Below are 17,753 nucleotides of genomic sequence, written 5' to 3'. Positions count from 1 at the left end.
CATATGTGCTGGGATAAGAAGCTAGATATTACACTTAGTTAATATGGAAACTGCAGGAAAACATTGCATGTGTACTGCCTCTACTAGTTCATTCTCTGTGCTCTACTTTGTGCAAGAGTAAATATTCTAAAACAAGAAGACAGTGATGCATAAGGCATTTCATGGTAATGCATTCCCTTCCAGAAATTAATTGGACTTGGGGTGCTGCAAATGGTAAAAGACACAGTACTGAAAATAAAGCAATCAAGAAGTCACATAAAGCAGAATAGCACAACAGCTATTTTTGACAATTTAACTTATAATTCTGGCTGTGTTTTTAAATTAAAAAAAAAAAAAATAAAGCATTCTCCCCTGTTAAGAATGGAGGAATGAACATTATTTTCAGAACTGTCATAATCCTCTTCTGAATGATTTTTAATAGCTTTAAGTGGTGTTTATCATAAAGGAAATATTCAGTATCTCTTTCAAAATATGTATGTTCATGTCTGAACTGCGTGTTTGTTTCAGAATCACATCTATAGGAATTAATTTAAAATATAATTGTGATAAGTCCACCAGCATTTTTAATGACAAAAATACTTTTCACATCATGCCAATGCTATCTAATAATATTTATCTGACGTAACATTAAAGTAGATTTTTATGGAATTAAATTTTATATAAATTCCATTTTACACAAGGTATCAGATGCCATAATCAGAAATTGTATTAAAGATATTAAGACTACAAAGAAAAGTCATTAATTTGAAGGGTTCCAAAACTAGGTGGTTCATCTCTAGTGCTCATCAATATTCTAAATATAAGTTCATCCCACAGGCCCATCATGGCAAAGGCAGGAGAAGCATTTGGTTGCCCTCACATGCTCTGCAATCTCTTTTAGGTGTGCAAAAGTCCTTGTGTCTTTGTGCTGCTTTTAGCTGTGCTTTCTATGAGCAGAATGCAGCACTTGCTCTTTGGGACACTCACTGGAGTGTTGGCAATGCAGCCATTGACTGGGTAAGGTTAGATAGCCATGTATTTTAACTAAGGCTTTAAAGAAACACAGGTTTTTCAGCTATAAAAAAAAAAATAGGGCACATTTCAGTAATGATGCCCAGTAAGGCATTCGAGTATGAGGTGGAAGTGGCCTCCCAGTCCCACTGCTACATTTCTGTTTAGCATTCAAGCACCTCTGCCTCAGGGGGGAGCCTTTTCTGACTGAAAGATATAGGGGCCATTTTGATCACCTTTAAAAAGTAGGAAATTGTATCACTCTTTTTTCTGGAAATAAATTTCTTTCTAATTTAGTTGGCTTAGATTTAGTTGATAAAAAGATCTGGCTGTAAGTGAAGCACAGCCGCAAGTGCAGAATTCCATAAAAATACAGGATAACCACAGAAATAGCTGTAAATATTTCTATAGTCCTTAGATCATTCTTTCAATGGAATTTAATTCAAGCTGGTTTGTACAAAAGGATTTTTTTCATTACTGGTGTAGATTCTGTGTCATCACTTTTTATAATTGGATTTTACCATTTTAAATTTTAGATACCATCTTAAAGCAGTAAATGAGTGTACAATTACTCTCCTTGCTTGTAATCTTTCCATTCCCAAATTCCATTCCCAGAATGCACCCTCTTTGCAGGTTAAAGACTAATTGTACCAGATCTCTAAAATCTTTTCGCTTCTTTCTGCCATGGAAATTCTGGTATCTTTCTCTTTGGGTAGTGACTGAGAATAGGACTGACAAAGAGAGAGAAGGGAGGCTGGAAAGGAAGATTGCAGAGTAGTGAAATTCTCTCCATCTTCCCCACTTCCAAGTTGGAGCATACTTGAAATCACTACTTCCTCTTAACCATTTCACTCGCAGCAGCAGGCAGCTTTTATATCCCAGAGAACATCTTGATCATTGGAGGGCACCGGTAACCGACGATTCATAATAGCTGGCTTCCTGAGATTGGGAGAGGAGGAAAGCATGTCACTGGCAGGCAGCTGAGCAGCTAAAATCACATCAGCTTTGGTTTTGTGATATGAAATGTATGCATTGCAAGGTTATTTAGTATGCTAGTTTACTCTCTCATTTTAAAAATACCTTTATATTTTAATTTTTATTGATTTTTCAAGTTTAAAAACAGACCTTTCTTTAGGTATGGATGTTTTCCTGAATATATTTCCTGAAAGAAGAGGAAAATGTGTCACCAAATACAACAAGGGATCTAGTATTTAAAAGCGAGATGTACTCAGAGAACTGTGTTTTGCTTGATTGACTGATTAAAATGGAAATAACACTTAGCTAATAAGGATAAAAACCTTAAACCTACTTAAAGTTTGCTCCAAGTACTTTGCTTATCCTATAACAACATATTCATGGTAGTTTTTATATGAGCACAGAGATCTCTTTTGGCACAGATACGTCATCAAGAAGATCTATTTTCTGCTTAATCAAACCAAAAGAATCTTCCAATGCTGTGTTAGGATCTGGCCTGTGGCATAAATGAGAAAGTGGTATAGCAAAATGTCACGATATTGATTGCAATTATTAACTTTAAGGAAGGGTCATATAAGATGTCTCGGGCTCTGAACTCAGTGGTGTGAACGGTTCCTGATGAGATTAGCGATAAAGATGTCAAGACAGCAGGAGCTCTGAGATGATGTAGTGTGCTTATGGGGGCACTGTTCGACAAATGGGTTTGGAAGTAGTCTGATAGTAACCATTGCATAGGGCTGGCAGTTCCTTTTTGGGTAGAATACAGTTTGGAAGAATGGATGAGATTATTAAATTCTTTCGCATCATGGATGTAACGAGAGGATTGGCATTCAGTTTTGAGGAAGGTTCAATAAACTTGAAAGACAAATGCTTTTCATACATTCATATTATGGCAGGAAAAGAAACTATTCTAGCGACTAGAGCTTTAAGACATGCAGAAAACCCATGTTGTGTGCATGATGATGTGTTTGTGATTGAGTTAATTTAAAATGTTAAAGTAGTCAGTAAGAATTAAATATTCTTAAATATGAGTGGAAAAGAAAAATGGCAATGATTACATTTAAAGAATTAGGAATATTTTTTAAGAATTCTGTGGTACTTTTAGAACACCTGAATCTGACTGGCATTCAATCTCTAAGACATGCAGCTAGGACTTGATATCAGCCTTGGCAAATCTCAGTCATACAGATCGTACTTTCTGCAGCACAAACTGTCTTTAAAATTGATTAAGAACAGTCAAATAAATGAGGAACAATTTTAAAACACAGTGTTAATGAAGTTTGACAGTAAACAAGAGTTTCTTTTGTAGCACCCTCCCATTTAATTCCCTACAGAAGGAGGCTCTGCTAAGGTTGCTGCAGACAGGCACGTGCACTTCCAGCGGGATGCTGGAGGAGCCGTGCGCTGCGTGCGGAGTCAGAGCAGTGGCGTGGGCTGAGCCGTGCACAGGGAGACGCAGAGGGTAGCGCTGAAAACGGGAGATCTGCTCTGAGTTCCTGTGTAGGTGCAACCCTGAGAAACTCATCTGGTTTTGCTAATTCAGCTGTGGACTTTGAAATAGGTTGTTTGGAGCGTCTCTCTTGATAATTACGAACAAACAGATAATCTCAACAGTCTTGCAGATAGTAAAATGATTTCAGTAGTTTCAATGTGGTATTTTTTACTGACAGTTGGTAGAAGCAGCTTATTAAATTGCGTAAGAAATTGGCATGCAGTGCAAACTTCAGTTTTACTCTCTGAATCCTAAAAGCATTAGATGTTTCTTCCAATTTAATATCTGCATAACGGATATGGATGGCAGGATATGCTGCTGCCAGGCAGCTCTCAGCAGCCTCCAACAGGATAGCGTAGACTTCCAGAGCAACGGCGTTTTTCCACTCACGTTATCCATCTTGTGCCAAATATGCTCAGCGTCAGTTTTTGCACAAGGCACTAATACAAACTGTGCTTCGGTCCTGTTTTACCCCATCTCTGCAGGCCGTGGTTCAGGCCTGGGGGTGGAACAGGCAGTGTGTGAATGCCATGTGACTCACCTTGCTCCTGCTCCCGTGCTCGCCTTGCTGGCTCTTGTCCTGCTGTAGCAGTGTGGCAGAGGAGTCCTCAGCCTCTCCCCCTCTCTCTCTCTTTTTTTTTTTTTTTTTTTTTTCTTTATCCTTTCACTAATGTTCCTCCCATTGTAAAGAACAAGATGGAAATTCATCCTTGGGCCATTGCTGCTGATTTCCTCCAGTCAGGGAATCAGTAGAAGAGCATCATTATCCCTGAATTTTGTACTGGCAGCTGTGGAAGACAAAAACTCCCTTCCCGTTCATGCTGGGTAGGGTAATTCTTTAGCCTCCTGTGCAGGAGGAGTGTATGTGCAGTCCACTTTTTGGCAGGTATTTTATAAGTACATTGCATTGTTTCCTCTCCTACTTTGCTGCCTTCTCCTCTCCTCCCCCTTGGCTGTGTTTTCAGCTCTTGTATCTGCTTGCTGACACTGCACTTTGATTTGCATGTTAACATGGTTGATCTTTTCAGAAAGCAATTTTAAATGATTGTTCAGTTATTATGTATATGAGCAAGCTGATGGACACAGAACATTTAAAACTATGTGAAATATCTGAATTAGGGAAATGCCTTCTACACTACTATTATTTAATCCGTGTTTCAGAAGGGAGCAAACAGTTTACAGCTTTTAGGTTTTGACAGCTTTTAGCGCTTCACTGGATGCAGGGTAAAATAGTTCCTTTAGTAAAGGACTTTACTAACTCCCTGAATTTTCAGTGAGGTTGGGCCTGTGTTTCTCTTGTCAGAGCTGAGCAGGCATCTTCAGCCAGGGCTGTGGGTTTTGTAGAAGCCAGGCAGTCCTTCTTCTGTTACCTTCAAGTTGCTGAATTCAGTCGTTTGCTAAAAGGTCAATCATGTGAGCTCACACATTTCGACATTATGAAACAGGGACGTGGGGTTTGTTGCTTGTAGTTTTTATTTGGCTTTTTAAAGTTCCAATTTTCAAATCTGTCAAAACTTGCCCTTTTTGTTATTTTCTTCTGGGCTCAAGGTACACATTCACTGTGTGAGGCATTGTGCTGTATTAGCTCATCATAAACAAGATACTTAAAATCATAAGTCTACTGTATATCCATCAAATGAAGAAAACAGATTTTTTTTTTTTAGCTCAGAATTTCATAAACATGTGCGAATGAAATTTGAGGAAAAATATTCTTCCAGTTGTAGTAAATAGCTGGATTTTGGGTTTTTTTTCCCTTCATCTCTATGTTTAGTACTGTGTTGGAATACTAGTGCTTCAAACAACACAAAAAAACCCAAAGCATTTGGTATTGTCAAAATGGTTGTGTTATTTTAAACTTTATTTTCCATGTAAGTGCAACTTCAGCACCTGGCTCTGGTAGAGGTTTCCTGACCATTCCTGTTTCCACCAGAGCTTTCTTGGTTCAGCTTGTCCCATGCCTTTGACTTCATGGTCCTGTTCCTATGACTGCCTTGTTGTGTAATTTCTTGGGAGTGTGTATATGCTCTTGATCAAGGGGGCTTAGGTATATAGCTAAATCTTTTTAAAACTGTCCAAATTTGGGGGTGGTTAAAGTATAGGTACAAATGTCCATTTCTGGTCATGCCTGCAGAAGGTAAAAAAAGTCTCACAGCGTTTTCGCTGTTGTCTACACTAAAGTATAATATGAACATAAATTGTGAGCCCTTATTATCCATGCAGATAACATGTATCTTATGCTGCAAGTCACTTGATCTTAAATCCTGTTACTTTCTAAAGGTGCACAATGGCTACCAGGAGAAGAGACCTCTTTTAAAATAATTTCAAACTTTAATGGTAGCTAAAATGTAATCTGAAGCCCCTAAGCTGGAAGAAATAGATCTGTGCCATTTTCTTCCCATGTAGGTGCTCTCTGATTCTATTTGAGCTGACAATAATATTGAACAGAAGGATCATACATCAGTGCCCTTCCTGATCCCCCTTTGCACTCAAATTGACTGTCTCTTACTCAGTTTCAATGCCTGGTACAAAATGACATGCCTGTTGCCTTGAAGTCAGCTGGGAGGCTTCAACCCAAAGTTCTTTTTTGTCACTATTTAGGAGTGTGTGTCTTTGAAGGAGTCAAAGCATGTGGAATCATGTAAATATAGGTTTCTGAGGTTTTCCAGTGGTTTGTGAATAGGCTGAATTTTGGTCAGTAGGTTTCTACAAGAACAGTGAGGTCACCTTGCTGGGCTGTAATACTCCTCTGTAGCCAATTTTAGACTGTGTCTATTAGATAACACCAATACTTAAAATTTCAAAAAGAGAAGTCCCACTAAGCTTCTGAGCAGTTCCTTATTTACACTAAATTAATGTATCTTTAGGTGTTATTATTTTCTCTACTACGTGCAGCTAAATAACTGTCATCATTTCTGTTTATGATTTTGTTTATCTGGTAGAAAAGAGTGGTGGAACAGCTTCGAAAGAATTTGATAGTGAAGCAGGAACAGCCAGACAGTAAATTTCAAATACAGCCATTGGCACAGTCAGAAAACAAACTACAGACACCACAGCCACAACCACTACAACAGCTACAGCAACATCACCATCAACAGCAGCAACAGTCCACGGCACCCTCTCCAAACGTGATAGGATCACAGGTAAAAAGATACAATTCTTTTTCTTACTAAAGGTTAAGCTCAATGAAAATTAAAAAAAGGAAAAGTGCAGACAGAAAACTGCAAGCTTTCACTTATGCCTGCTAGTATACCAAATGAATTTCTTCTTCTATGAATATGCAGATATGGGTCTTTTGGGTTTTTTGGCAAAAATCTCCAATCTGAGTTTAAAAAACAATGTACTGTTTAAAAGTTCAATCATAACCCCACAGAAAAGAAGGGTGGCAGTGTATCACCTTTCTTAAAAATAAGTGAAAGTTTAGCAAATGAGCCTGTCTTTTCCCTAGGTGTATGAATGAGTCTGACCTAGTACGTCTCAAGAAACAGTAAATACTTTACACACTCTGTATGAGGTATATGATTAAAATCCTTTATTTTTAAATGACTAACCAAATGCCCTCTACAAATGTGAACAAAATGCAAGAAAACAGTTCCTTCTTCTTTCTGCTTGGTCCTTTTTAAACAGATGTAGGTCATACCAAATAATACTTACCTGAATTTTCAAGGATTTGTCTAAAAGCATATAGTGTTAATTGCAGAGTTCAAGTTTTAGAAAATAGGTCTTCCTTGAGAAGGTGAACTGAATTTCACTACAGTATAGGATTAGAGACATAATCCCAGAACTCAACAGAGAAAGTAGTTTGCTTAAGAGGGGAATTTCAAGTTTCTCCTGTTCAGATATTTGAATTCACAAAAGTGTGCTAATAAAACAGCTAGAAAATGCAGGGAGGTGTTCTGTAAAAAGAAGTGTATATGAAGTCTTTTCTTCTTCTTGATGCAGTCTCAAGAGCTCATGTTTATCTGGATAGGCAGATGACAGAATTCACCCATGAAGTTTGCTTTATGCAAATTGCAATGAATCACACCCACGGCTTTGACCAGTTGTGATTCTCATCTTCCCTTTTTCTGAAAGCAGAGAAGAGAGAAATGGTTGGGCTGTTAGTTCTCTTATTAACTCAGCAAGTTGGTTTGGATACGCTCTAAAATGCATTTGTGAAGCTTAGCTAATTGTATTTTTGAGAAAAATGCATTGAGGAAATGAAGCAAACCTAACTAAGGAAAATGCATTTTGAGCAGCAACATCAATATCAAAGCTAAAATGGAACAAGAAGCAGCTATTACTCTGTCCTAAAGTATTTATAGGCAAGCAATGGATCACTGTTGTATCAGTAATCTCTGTTTCTCAGTCAGGAAACATGAGAGCAGCAAACACAGTTTTGTGTGTTTCTCAGTATTCCAGGCTTTGAATTCACTCATTAACTTCCAGGTCATCTCCTAGGTTGTAAAAATTGAGGTTTTGTTCAAAGTTAAAGAGCCCTCTAGCGAAACAGTCAAAAAACTGCTACTCTCTTCTGACTACCATTGATACAGTAGTACTTGGAATGTAGTTACAAATTGGAAGGCAGTTTGTCCTGTCCCTTGGATAAATAAGCCAGCTTTTATCCTTAACACTTTTCTGGTTTTATTTATGTTGTTAAAATAGTGAAGTATCCTCACTTATTTCTGCACATTTTGTATCTAAGGTTTTGCCTCTGTCTTACTGTCTCCCAATCTCTTTCAGCAAAGAAAGGTGAAATACTTTGTCTCTCTATGAACAGTAGAGAGACTATGCCTGCTTTTGTAAATAACGTATTTTTCAAGGCTGTGTCACTACAGAGAATGTTTTCAGTGATTGTTTTCAGAGTAATCAAATTTAGGAATCCAGGTATATATGCCATAATTAACAGTGACACATGATATGTCCAGTAAGAAGGTCTTTTAAAATTTTCATAACAAGCCTGCTAAAAAGTCATATTATTGCAATATTATGTGCAATAATGCAGACTCACTATGAATGCAACTTCAGCATGAATTAATGTATTCACTACTTTTTAGAATAGGCGATCTAATTAATGCTTAGCAAAGTAACAGGGACATTCAAGCTCTATGATCTTCTGACTGAAGCTCTACTCTGAGCACTTGCAGAATTAGTAGAACCCCTTGGAAGAGTCAGGGTCTTGCATTATATGATTGATTACACTTTTCTTTAAAATGTTTATGGTTGTATGTAATGCTTGTGAAAATGATACCACATTACATCTCATTGGAAAAGCTTGAGTAATGTTACTGCATTATGGGAATGGAGCCTCTTGCTTTGGGGAAGGTGCAGCAGAGGTTGATAAGCTTGTTAGATCTCAGATAAAAAGTTAAGAAAACCATGTTGCAACAAGGACAATTTAATTATGTCTGCATTTTTCATAAATGTATAAAACTGAAGCATAAATTATCCTTTGATTTGGCATTATACAGTGAATTTTTTCACACTTGTTTATAATTAACAGTTAGGGGACATAGTTTAATTATTATGAAATTAGAGGTGTGAAGGTAAATTCTGTTTTTGTTTAAGGGAGCAGTATTGGTGAAAGTACTGAAGAATTCAACTGGAAATATATTGTTTTATTAGAAAAAAGATAAAGGTCTTGTATGATTAAAGTCAAGTAGTCTAAATCAGGTATGTTCAGAACACAAAGACTGCGTTATCCCTGGTTTTCCATTTTTTCCTCTGTAGAACACAGAGCTGACATCAGGAGCGAATGGTGGTTATTTAGTACTAAGAGCATTTGATCACGTGACTAAAGTTTTGAAGATGCAGTGCCATTGGTGCAATGGATTTTTTATACCAAAGTGAAAAGAAATAAGATCATTTGCCATTCTGTCGAGTGTCACGTGTCATGAGTTTTCTGTTTGCATCGTGTTCTGATTTTATATGGAGACCCTCACCTTGTTGCTTTTTGAATGAAATTTGTAAAGTCCATTTGCCTTAGCATCTTGGAAGACAGTATATTTTAAAACAAAACTGTGAAATGATAGTTGCTTCAACTTTGGAATTTTCGGCGTGATGTACTGAGGCATTTCAGATAAATGGTGTTACATGATTCAAAACCACTCTTTTTAAAACAGCCCAAGAGTAATCATGGTGTCAAATACACATTCCAAAACTAGCCCATTCCACAGAAGGTAAACTTAATTGCCTGCAGCTGGGCAGACTAACAGCCAGCTCTTAAAACTTCAGGACAACCCTACTGATACTCTTAGGAAAGAAAGTTCAGTGCAAGGTAACTGTAGCTGAGACTGGGATGCCCAAAATAAAAATTATATTTTTGTTTTTAAAAAAATCAACTTATGAATGTTTTTCCCCTTCTTCCTCTGATTGTGAGGATCACTGTAACTACAGTTTCCATTTGAAAATATGAGTTTTATTCAGTGAGAAGCTAGTTTGTTGCTATGTTTCATAAACCTCCACCTTAAATGTTTGATATTGACAGTGCATATTTGGAAGTAATATGAAACTAAAAGATCCAAAATGCATATGCCACTGCTAACACTTAATTGTAATTTTCTCAGGAATAGGTTTTGATTCAATCTGCAATGCTGCAGGTGATTAAAACAGACCAAACATGTGCCTCAAATGAGAATGCTTCTAGCTATCCAGTTTTCAGAGGCATAACATAATGTGCTTGTCTGAACAGCAGGTAGATAGGCTCAGAGCTGCCTTTTCTTTCTCATGCTGTCTATTGTTTCTGACTAACCAACCCACGTCCTGTCTGATACGGAGTGTCTCTGTCTCTTACAGTGTATTTTCTGTTTCCCTTAGAAAACTGTAACTACAGCTTCTATGATCACCACTAAGACACTACCTCTCGTCTTGAAAGCAGCAACTGCGACCATGCCTGCCTCTGTTGTGGGTCAGAGACCTACCATTGCCATGGTTACTGCTATCAACAACAATCAGAAAGCAGTCCTCAGCACTGATGCGCAGAATGCACCAGTCAACCTCCAGACAACAAATAAGGTCACTGGGCCAGGAGCTGAGGCAGTCCAAATAGTGACAAAAAACACAGTAACTTTGGTAAGCGTTTCATGTGTTTGCCCTGCAGATATGTGTGGGTTTGGTTAACAAGAGGGCTATTGGAAAAAAATAAACAGTCAGGGTTTCTCACAGAAATGAGGATAGTAGGGGCATGGTGTGAGTCTTCACTAGCTGACATTGCTAAAGCGATAGTCTATAAGAAAAACATCTTCTCTCCATGTGGGTTGTTATTACTGTTTTGCTTTATAGAATTAAATCAGTGCTGTCATCACCTCTGTGTAAAGTTTCCCCTGTTAGTAACCGTAGTCATGGAGCAGTAGTGATTGTTTTGCCCTTACTGAATCTGTATGGCTGTGCTCTGCAGAATTCCTACTCTTTTCTTAGGCAAAGAAGATGTCAGACTTTCTTCATTTGATCAATTTGAGTCTTCATCTTAGAGTTTTTTGAGTCAATCTCTTGTTCCCTTTGCATGACAAAGTCTCTGGTGTTAGATACATCCCTTGAGTTTGCCCACTACCATGTCTTCATTCAGCACATTTTCAAACACATAAACAGATGCTGTTTCTTTAAAAACATGTATTTTGGAAATACAAATTTTGTGCTTTAGCTACATCACACAGTCTTTTCCAGAATAGCAAGCCACCTAGAAATAAAAGAAGCACTGTTTCAGATCTGGATTATGTAGGCTTCTTGGTCTGGAAACCAGGCATTATGTAACAACATGACAGAGAAATTTTACTTCTGAAGTAAAGGCTATGGCTTTATTAAACATAAAGCTAATTTATCTATATTTATTAAAATACAGTTTAATGCAGATGGAAGTAATTTTGCTTTTTAATGAGGCATATGTTTGTGATCAGAATAGAGAAGACTGTGAGTGGAGTTTTTTCTACTGTTCCCTTTTCCTGTGTCATCCCTTGCACCACTGTCATCTCTTCTTTGTGTCTGTACTTAATTTCCTTGCTGAATAACTTTGATTTGAGAAGGTAATTCTATTTTAATACTAGTCTATGATTTATGTTTTTGTAGCAAATTTCATCAAAAATATCAGAATATTTTCCTGAGTACTAATTAATCAGTACAAGACCTTTTTGAAGAAAATTGCAATCTTATGTCGGTGGACAGAAGTATAGGAGGGCATGAAATAACATTGACATTAATTTCAGAGAATCTCCCCAGGTACTCATCGTAGCTGGTAGTGCTATTCAGTGATTAATCATGTGGCAGCTCCATGCAGCTGATTTCAGTTACGCTTTCAGGGAAGTACTTTGGTTTCCTTAAGATCAGATCTTAATTGTTTCAAATGAATAGCCTACTTTTGAAAATTTCAAGTTAGGTATTTAGAGCCCTCATAGTGTCATTAATATTGCTGAAAGAGTTGTAACTTCCAAATCTTTGCTATTTGCATGAGATGTTCTCTCATTCTTCTGTGTGTCATTCACTATAAAAAGACCATAGCTCATAGAGCTGGACCTCAAAATGTTACTATTTTCTGTCTGTTGTAATGCCATTTTTTAATGATTAAAACAAATACAAGTTATTATTATCATCAAATGAAATGGTTTTAGATTGCAGAGCACAATAGCTAGTACAGTTGAACTAAAAGGAAATATGCCTGCAATTTATGAAGTAAGGTGTGTAGGATCTAGAAAATAAGGTTTAGTTCTGTCTTTAATACATTTCTAATGAGGAACCTCTTGCTATGAAAAATTACTTACAGAGTGAAAACTGAGGACATCAGGTCTGAAAGTACATTCAGAATGTTGATTTTGGTGAAAAACTTCAAAGCTAAAGTTTCCTCTTACCTCTTACTGAGCTTTCTCATGTTCTTACAGCAGGTTCAGGCTACCCCTCAGCCCATAAAAGTGCCGCAGTTCATCCCTCCTCCCAGACTTACTCCTCGTCCAAATTTTCTTCCACAGGTGAGTATACAAAGAACAAACAATAGAAGGAGGAACTTAATTATAGCATAGATAGAAGAGACTTTTGATGAACATTGTATGGCGTTTACTGCTGATGTGCTGGAGAAGACAATTCATCCTCAACAGGTTTGCAGATGATAACAAATTTGAGGGTGCAGTCAATATTCTTCAAGGCAGTGCTGACATGCAGACAGCCCTAGACAGGATAAAGGAAGGGGCCAGCAGGAATTTCTTGAGCCTCAGCATGAGAAAAGGTGGTCTTCTACCTGGAATAGACTAACTCTCTGCACAGGTACAGGCTGGGGACTGACTGGCTGAGGAGCTGCATAGATTAAAAGGTCTTGGTTGACTGCAGCTAAATGAATGATGTGCTCTAACAGCAAAGAAACCTACCAGCATATTGACCTGTACCAGCAGGATTACAACCAGTAGATTCAGGAAAGAGATTATCCACCTTTCTTCAGCAATCATAAAACTGAGTCCAATAAACACTCTGCAGTTTTGGAATCCCTGGTTGATAAATTTGAATGGTGTATGGGAAGGAAGGCCACTAAGATAGCTTGGAGGTGCAGCAATATATAACCTGTAAGGAGAGGCCGAGGAATCTGGGCTTTTCAAATTTGAAGAAGAGGCTTTGGAGGCACCCTAACAGCAGTGTTTCTTCCAGTATCAGCAAGGAAATAAACAAGAAGCTGGAGACATAGGTCCTTGGCAGGACAATTAGAGGCAATGCTCATAAATTAGGACAGGGAAGTTTTAGACTGCATATAAGGAAACACTTCTCTCCTTGAGGACAGTTAGGAGCAGAAGAGGCTTGCCAGACATGTTGTGAAAGATTCATCCTTTTAAGTTTTACAAGACTTATCTGGACAAAGCCTTGAGCCAACAAATTTGTATTTAGTGATGGTCCTGCTCTGAGCAGGAGGTCAAATTAGAGACCTCCTCAGCCACCCTCCAGCCTGTAAGAGTTTGTAGTTACGAAATTTGCATATGATGGTTATATATAATCTTGTTTGCAATAAATGAAATGAACCCCTAGAATAGATGTCATCAAAATCAAAGCATCACCCAAGGCATTAAATTGCTCTAATTGTTGCTTGCTGCTCATGAGCGAAAAAAGAAAAAATGAGATGTCTCTAGATTATTCCCAAGTATTTCTGTATTTCAAGGGAGAGTGACCTCTGTTTTCAGCTGAGTAGTAAAACTTGCAGTTCACTCTTTTTTTCATGGTTTGGGGAGGACACAGATTGCTTCTTTATGTAAAAAAAAAAAAAATCTTAGATGAACTACTTAATTTGTATGAAATATGTGATGCTGTGAATAAAAGTAAATCTTTTGCAAAGTGAGAAAGGAAAGGCTGGTATCTGATTAAGATTTGGGTATGGTGAGATCTGTTGGAATGTGATCTAGTTTTTCATGGTAAAATGCTTTATGGAGTATTGCAGGTAGATATGACAATAAGAATCAAATAAGAAATAAAAAGCTTTATTTTTAAAGTGCTCTACTTCTGTACTCTGTAATGATATTTTAAGTCCATAGTTAAGTACAAACTTAACGGAGACACAAAATAAGCAAGTATTGGTGGTGGAGTTTTGGAAGATTCTTGTGGCTCTTTTCTTTCTTGTGAAAGAAGATAAATGGTTGCATTTACCTGTATGTTCAGCACTTTCAGTAAGGGATTGATAAATAATCTTGTCACTTTTTTTACTTATCAAGATTGCTTTTCCAGGTATCTAAATAATATATAGAGTTGACAGTTAACAGGTATTTGCTGAAAAAAAAATATTTGTTTCAGGGCACAGTCAACTGTTCATAACTTCTTGGAGGTTCATTACAAAGCCCTGAAACACTTTTAATATGAGTGCCTCAGCTGTGCCTGTAAATATCACATGGATTTTTTTGGCCTGTAAAACCAAGATGTTAATTTAGATACAGATAAGGCATTTGGCAATAAACATTCTGTATAAGTGTCTGTGCATCCAAATACCATTTCAGGGATGGTGACTATATATGCAAATGTTATGGATGGGTTTTATGTAAGTAGGCTTGAAAATGTGGTGCTTTTTTCTTTTAACATACTTAGGACAGTATGCTAAAAATTACGTTATCTAAAAAAAATCAAGCAGCCTCCTGCAGATTATACAGGATGAATTGAAAGACTTAGTAAAAAGTTGATCTGATATACAAATATCTGGAGTTTTTTTTTCTCTTATTTTGTTTTTGTAGGTTCGACCTAAACCAGTTGCCCAAAATAACATTCCTATTGCCCCTGCACCTCCTCCAATGCTTGCAGCTCCTCAGCTTATTCAGAGGCCTGTGATGTTGACAACAAAGTTCACACCCACCTCTTTACCCAACTCTCAGAACTCCATACATCCAGTTCGTGTAGTTAACGGGCAGACAGCAACCATAGCCAAAACTTTCCCTATGGCACAGCTCACCAGCATCGTGATAGCAGCACCGGGTACCAGGCTCGCTGGGCCTCAGACTGTACAGATCAGCAAACCAAACATTGAAAAACAGGTACAGATAAAGTGTCTACTAATGCAAGGTACTGGGTTTATTGCTTTACTGTGCAAGTTTGGAGAGGATGACAGCCAGGGAGATTTTTTCAGTGGATACTGGAGATATTCAGGTTCCAATGCCAGTGCAAATTATGGAATGACTTGCAGCTCTTGGGATAGATGTTACCATTTCCTTTAGTATGGGCCATTGGTATCTTTTCCTCCTGCTTCAGTATTTTTATGCTCCCTCTACTGTTTAACCGTCAGTAGTTCATAAGCAGGCTATGTTGTAGGGTTTGACTAGTATCTTGAAGAACAAGTACAAGCTGAAATCCATCTTCATATCGAGCCCTTTTGTTTTTCAAAGAGTGGTTATGTGAAAAGCAAAAATTGCACAAAATTGTAAGGATATTTAATCAGATAAATGTAGCCATTTCTTCCATGATCCCTTGATCTTGCAATCTTGTGATGGGAGGCAAAATAGTCTCACTTAGCTTCTGAAGTCTGATAGTTCCCTGTGTCTAAATTGGATTGAATGAGTGGAAAGGAGACTTTCAGAAGCAGAGAATTCTGTATGTTTAAAGTCTCTCTCCAGAAAAGACTTCTGTAAAATAAAAATTACTTAAGTCAGTGTGGATTGCTACTGAGAGTCCTCGCCAGTCTGTTCAAGTAAAGCAATATTCTGATTCACTTTTAACTCTTTTGTATATTGTATGTTAGTAATAGTGTAACATTGTATACTATATTGCATACTATAACACATAATATTTATGTAATTAATATAGATAATAGTAGTATATATGTCACTTATAACTCTTTCCTAGTCTAATGTGCCTTGAAGTTACCTTCTTTCTGCTTTTGAAATACTTATGCAGACTGAAAATCATGTACATGGAAGTTGTGTTCATGCTCAGTTCTGCTTGTGAAGTCGCAAGAGTAGGTTCTTGCATACCTCAGGGTCGTTGCACAGGTTACTCAGCAATGTGTATCCTTTCCATGGGAAGATGTACTTCTACAATATTTGACTTTTGATGCCTGTTCCTTTTTATGTCAGCTATATACATTTGCTCTTTGAATAATTACTGGCAAGTACAGAAAAACATAGAAGAATGGTGGTGGTTCAATAACACATGAATTTTTCTGTATAGTTTCTCCATATCATAAAGTGGAAAAGCTTGTCTGTAGCTCACCTTACTCAGTTTATAGCCTCAACATCCATGCTATAGGCTAAGGAATGCCATGCAGAAGATTTATGACTTAAGAAAAAGACTTCAGAAACCTCTAACATTGAGGGGTTCAGAGAGACAGTTTTTGAGCCATTCATAATGCTATAAAATACAAAGACTGAGGAGCGAGAAGTACAAAATGTATGTGCCATGCAGAATGGTTTTTAAGTGGAAGTCTTGATGGGATGAGTTTTCTTGAAGTGTCTGTTATTCCCATACGTTATGGTAATTTCTGTAACAAAGTTAACTCTTAAAATCACCGTTTTATCTTGTATGGCTGTGTGGGATAATGGATTGGTGAGAAGGCTGTTTTATTCTTTGTTAAATGAAAATACCTTATTAAACATTCCTCTCACATCAGATTCCTCAATTAAGTCTTTGTTAGTACACTGCCAGCTTTAAACATTTTCTCTCCTGTATCTGCGGAAGTATTTGTTTTGCTTTAATAGTCAAAGTAAAAAAGTCACTGAATGAGAGAAACACTGTTTTTGTGCAGACTATTAAACCACATGTGGAAACAGAAGAGAAGCAAACAGAAAGTCGTACAGTTACTCCACCTGCTGCACCGAAGCCAAAACGAGAAGAAAATCCACAGGTATCAGAACATACCCAGAACTTTCTTTGAAGAAAAAAAAAGGACACTGTCCTTCAGAAAATATTTTTTCCCTCTGTTCCCTCAAGACTTCTTAACTTTAACATTCCATACATTCCTGTTGGACAGCAGTAGGTGATAAGGCTACAGAATAAAAATAATAGATAGATGTAGTGCATTGCATTTTTCAATTCTGGAATGCATTTGGCTTCTAAGCCTTTTGTAAGTTAGAAGATTGTCATTTCTCTGTGATACTTCCTTCAAACAGGGGTTTAGATTACAGAATTGATTTCCACTCCTTTGAGGTTTTAGACTCTGGAGTTACGCTCAAAGCTGAAGAAATGTCTGTTTTCCTTTATAAAACATTTCTACTCTAGTGAGCAGGAAGGAAAGAGTCACGTATATCCACATTCTTCTTGTGTTTTAGTCCATTTTAGTTTGGGGTGAAAGAGAGGACAGAATGACTATTTCTTGAAGCCTTTCTGCCATGAAGAGCTTTGGAACTGATTGCAGCTAAATGCTCTGCTATGTTTGTTTCCATAGATGGATTCAAATTGACTGTTGTGTGAGCTCTAACTGTTGTCAGTTAGACAACAAAATTCTGATTCTTACGTGTCTCTGTGTTTCCTGCATTAAAATTAGAATCCTCTAAGAAACCCATAGCCCTTAGCAAATAGCAAATCTAAGCTAGAGTTGGCTCCTTGTAGATCACACTAGATGGAGAATGATCTTAAACTAGCAATATTTTTCTGGCAATTGAACTGTGTTGGTATTTTCTAATAGTCAGTTCAGTGCTAGAATGGAAGTAAAGAAACTGCTCTCTTGTTCCCAGTTCTGCCAACTCTGTGATCATGAGCAATGGGCATTTCCCAGTATCTCAGTCTACGTTCCCATCTAGAAAATGGGTCTCTTGTCTGTCCTTTTCCAAGAAGTTTGACATACATGAATGAAAAGTGACTTATATGACTTATAAGATATACTTATATGACTTATATGATATACATGACTTATAGAAGCAAAGTATCACTAAAAATTTTTCTGGTG

At 37.3% G+C, this 17,753-nt stretch overlaps 1 protein-coding gene across 7 annotated transcripts in view; it reads left to right on the top strand.

Moving 5' to 3' along the window:
- PHF21A (PHD finger protein 21A) overlaps window positions 1-17,753 on the top strand; it is a 124,453-nt gene that overhangs the window by 93,554 nt on the left and 13,146 nt on the right. For 4 of the 7 annotated variants that reach the window (XM_053980895.1, XM_053980900.1, XM_053980896.1 and 1 more), the window contains 5 exons: window positions 6,397-6,597; window positions 10,250-10,504; window positions 12,301-12,387; window positions 14,614-14,910; window positions 16,614-16,712. In XM_053980895.1, coding sequence (XP_053836870.1) covers window positions 6,397-6,597; window positions 10,250-10,504; window positions 12,301-12,387; window positions 14,614-14,910; window positions 16,614-16,712 — 939 coding nt within the window. The remainder of the gene's footprint in view (window positions 1-6,396; window positions 6,598-10,249; window positions 10,505-12,300; window positions 12,388-14,613; window positions 14,911-16,613; window positions 16,713-17,753) is intronic. The other 3 variants (XM_053980898.1, XM_053980901.1, XM_053980902.1) reach the window with 2 other exon arrangements.

This window comes from Vidua macroura, chromosome 6, assembly GCF_024509145.1.
Source record: "Vidua macroura isolate BioBank_ID:100142 chromosome 6, ASM2450914v1, whole genome shotgun sequence".
Taxonomy (NCBI): Eukaryota; Metazoa; Chordata; class Aves; order Passeriformes; family Viduidae; genus Vidua; species Vidua macroura.
This window is presented reverse-complemented; position numbering and strand designations above follow the sequence as displayed.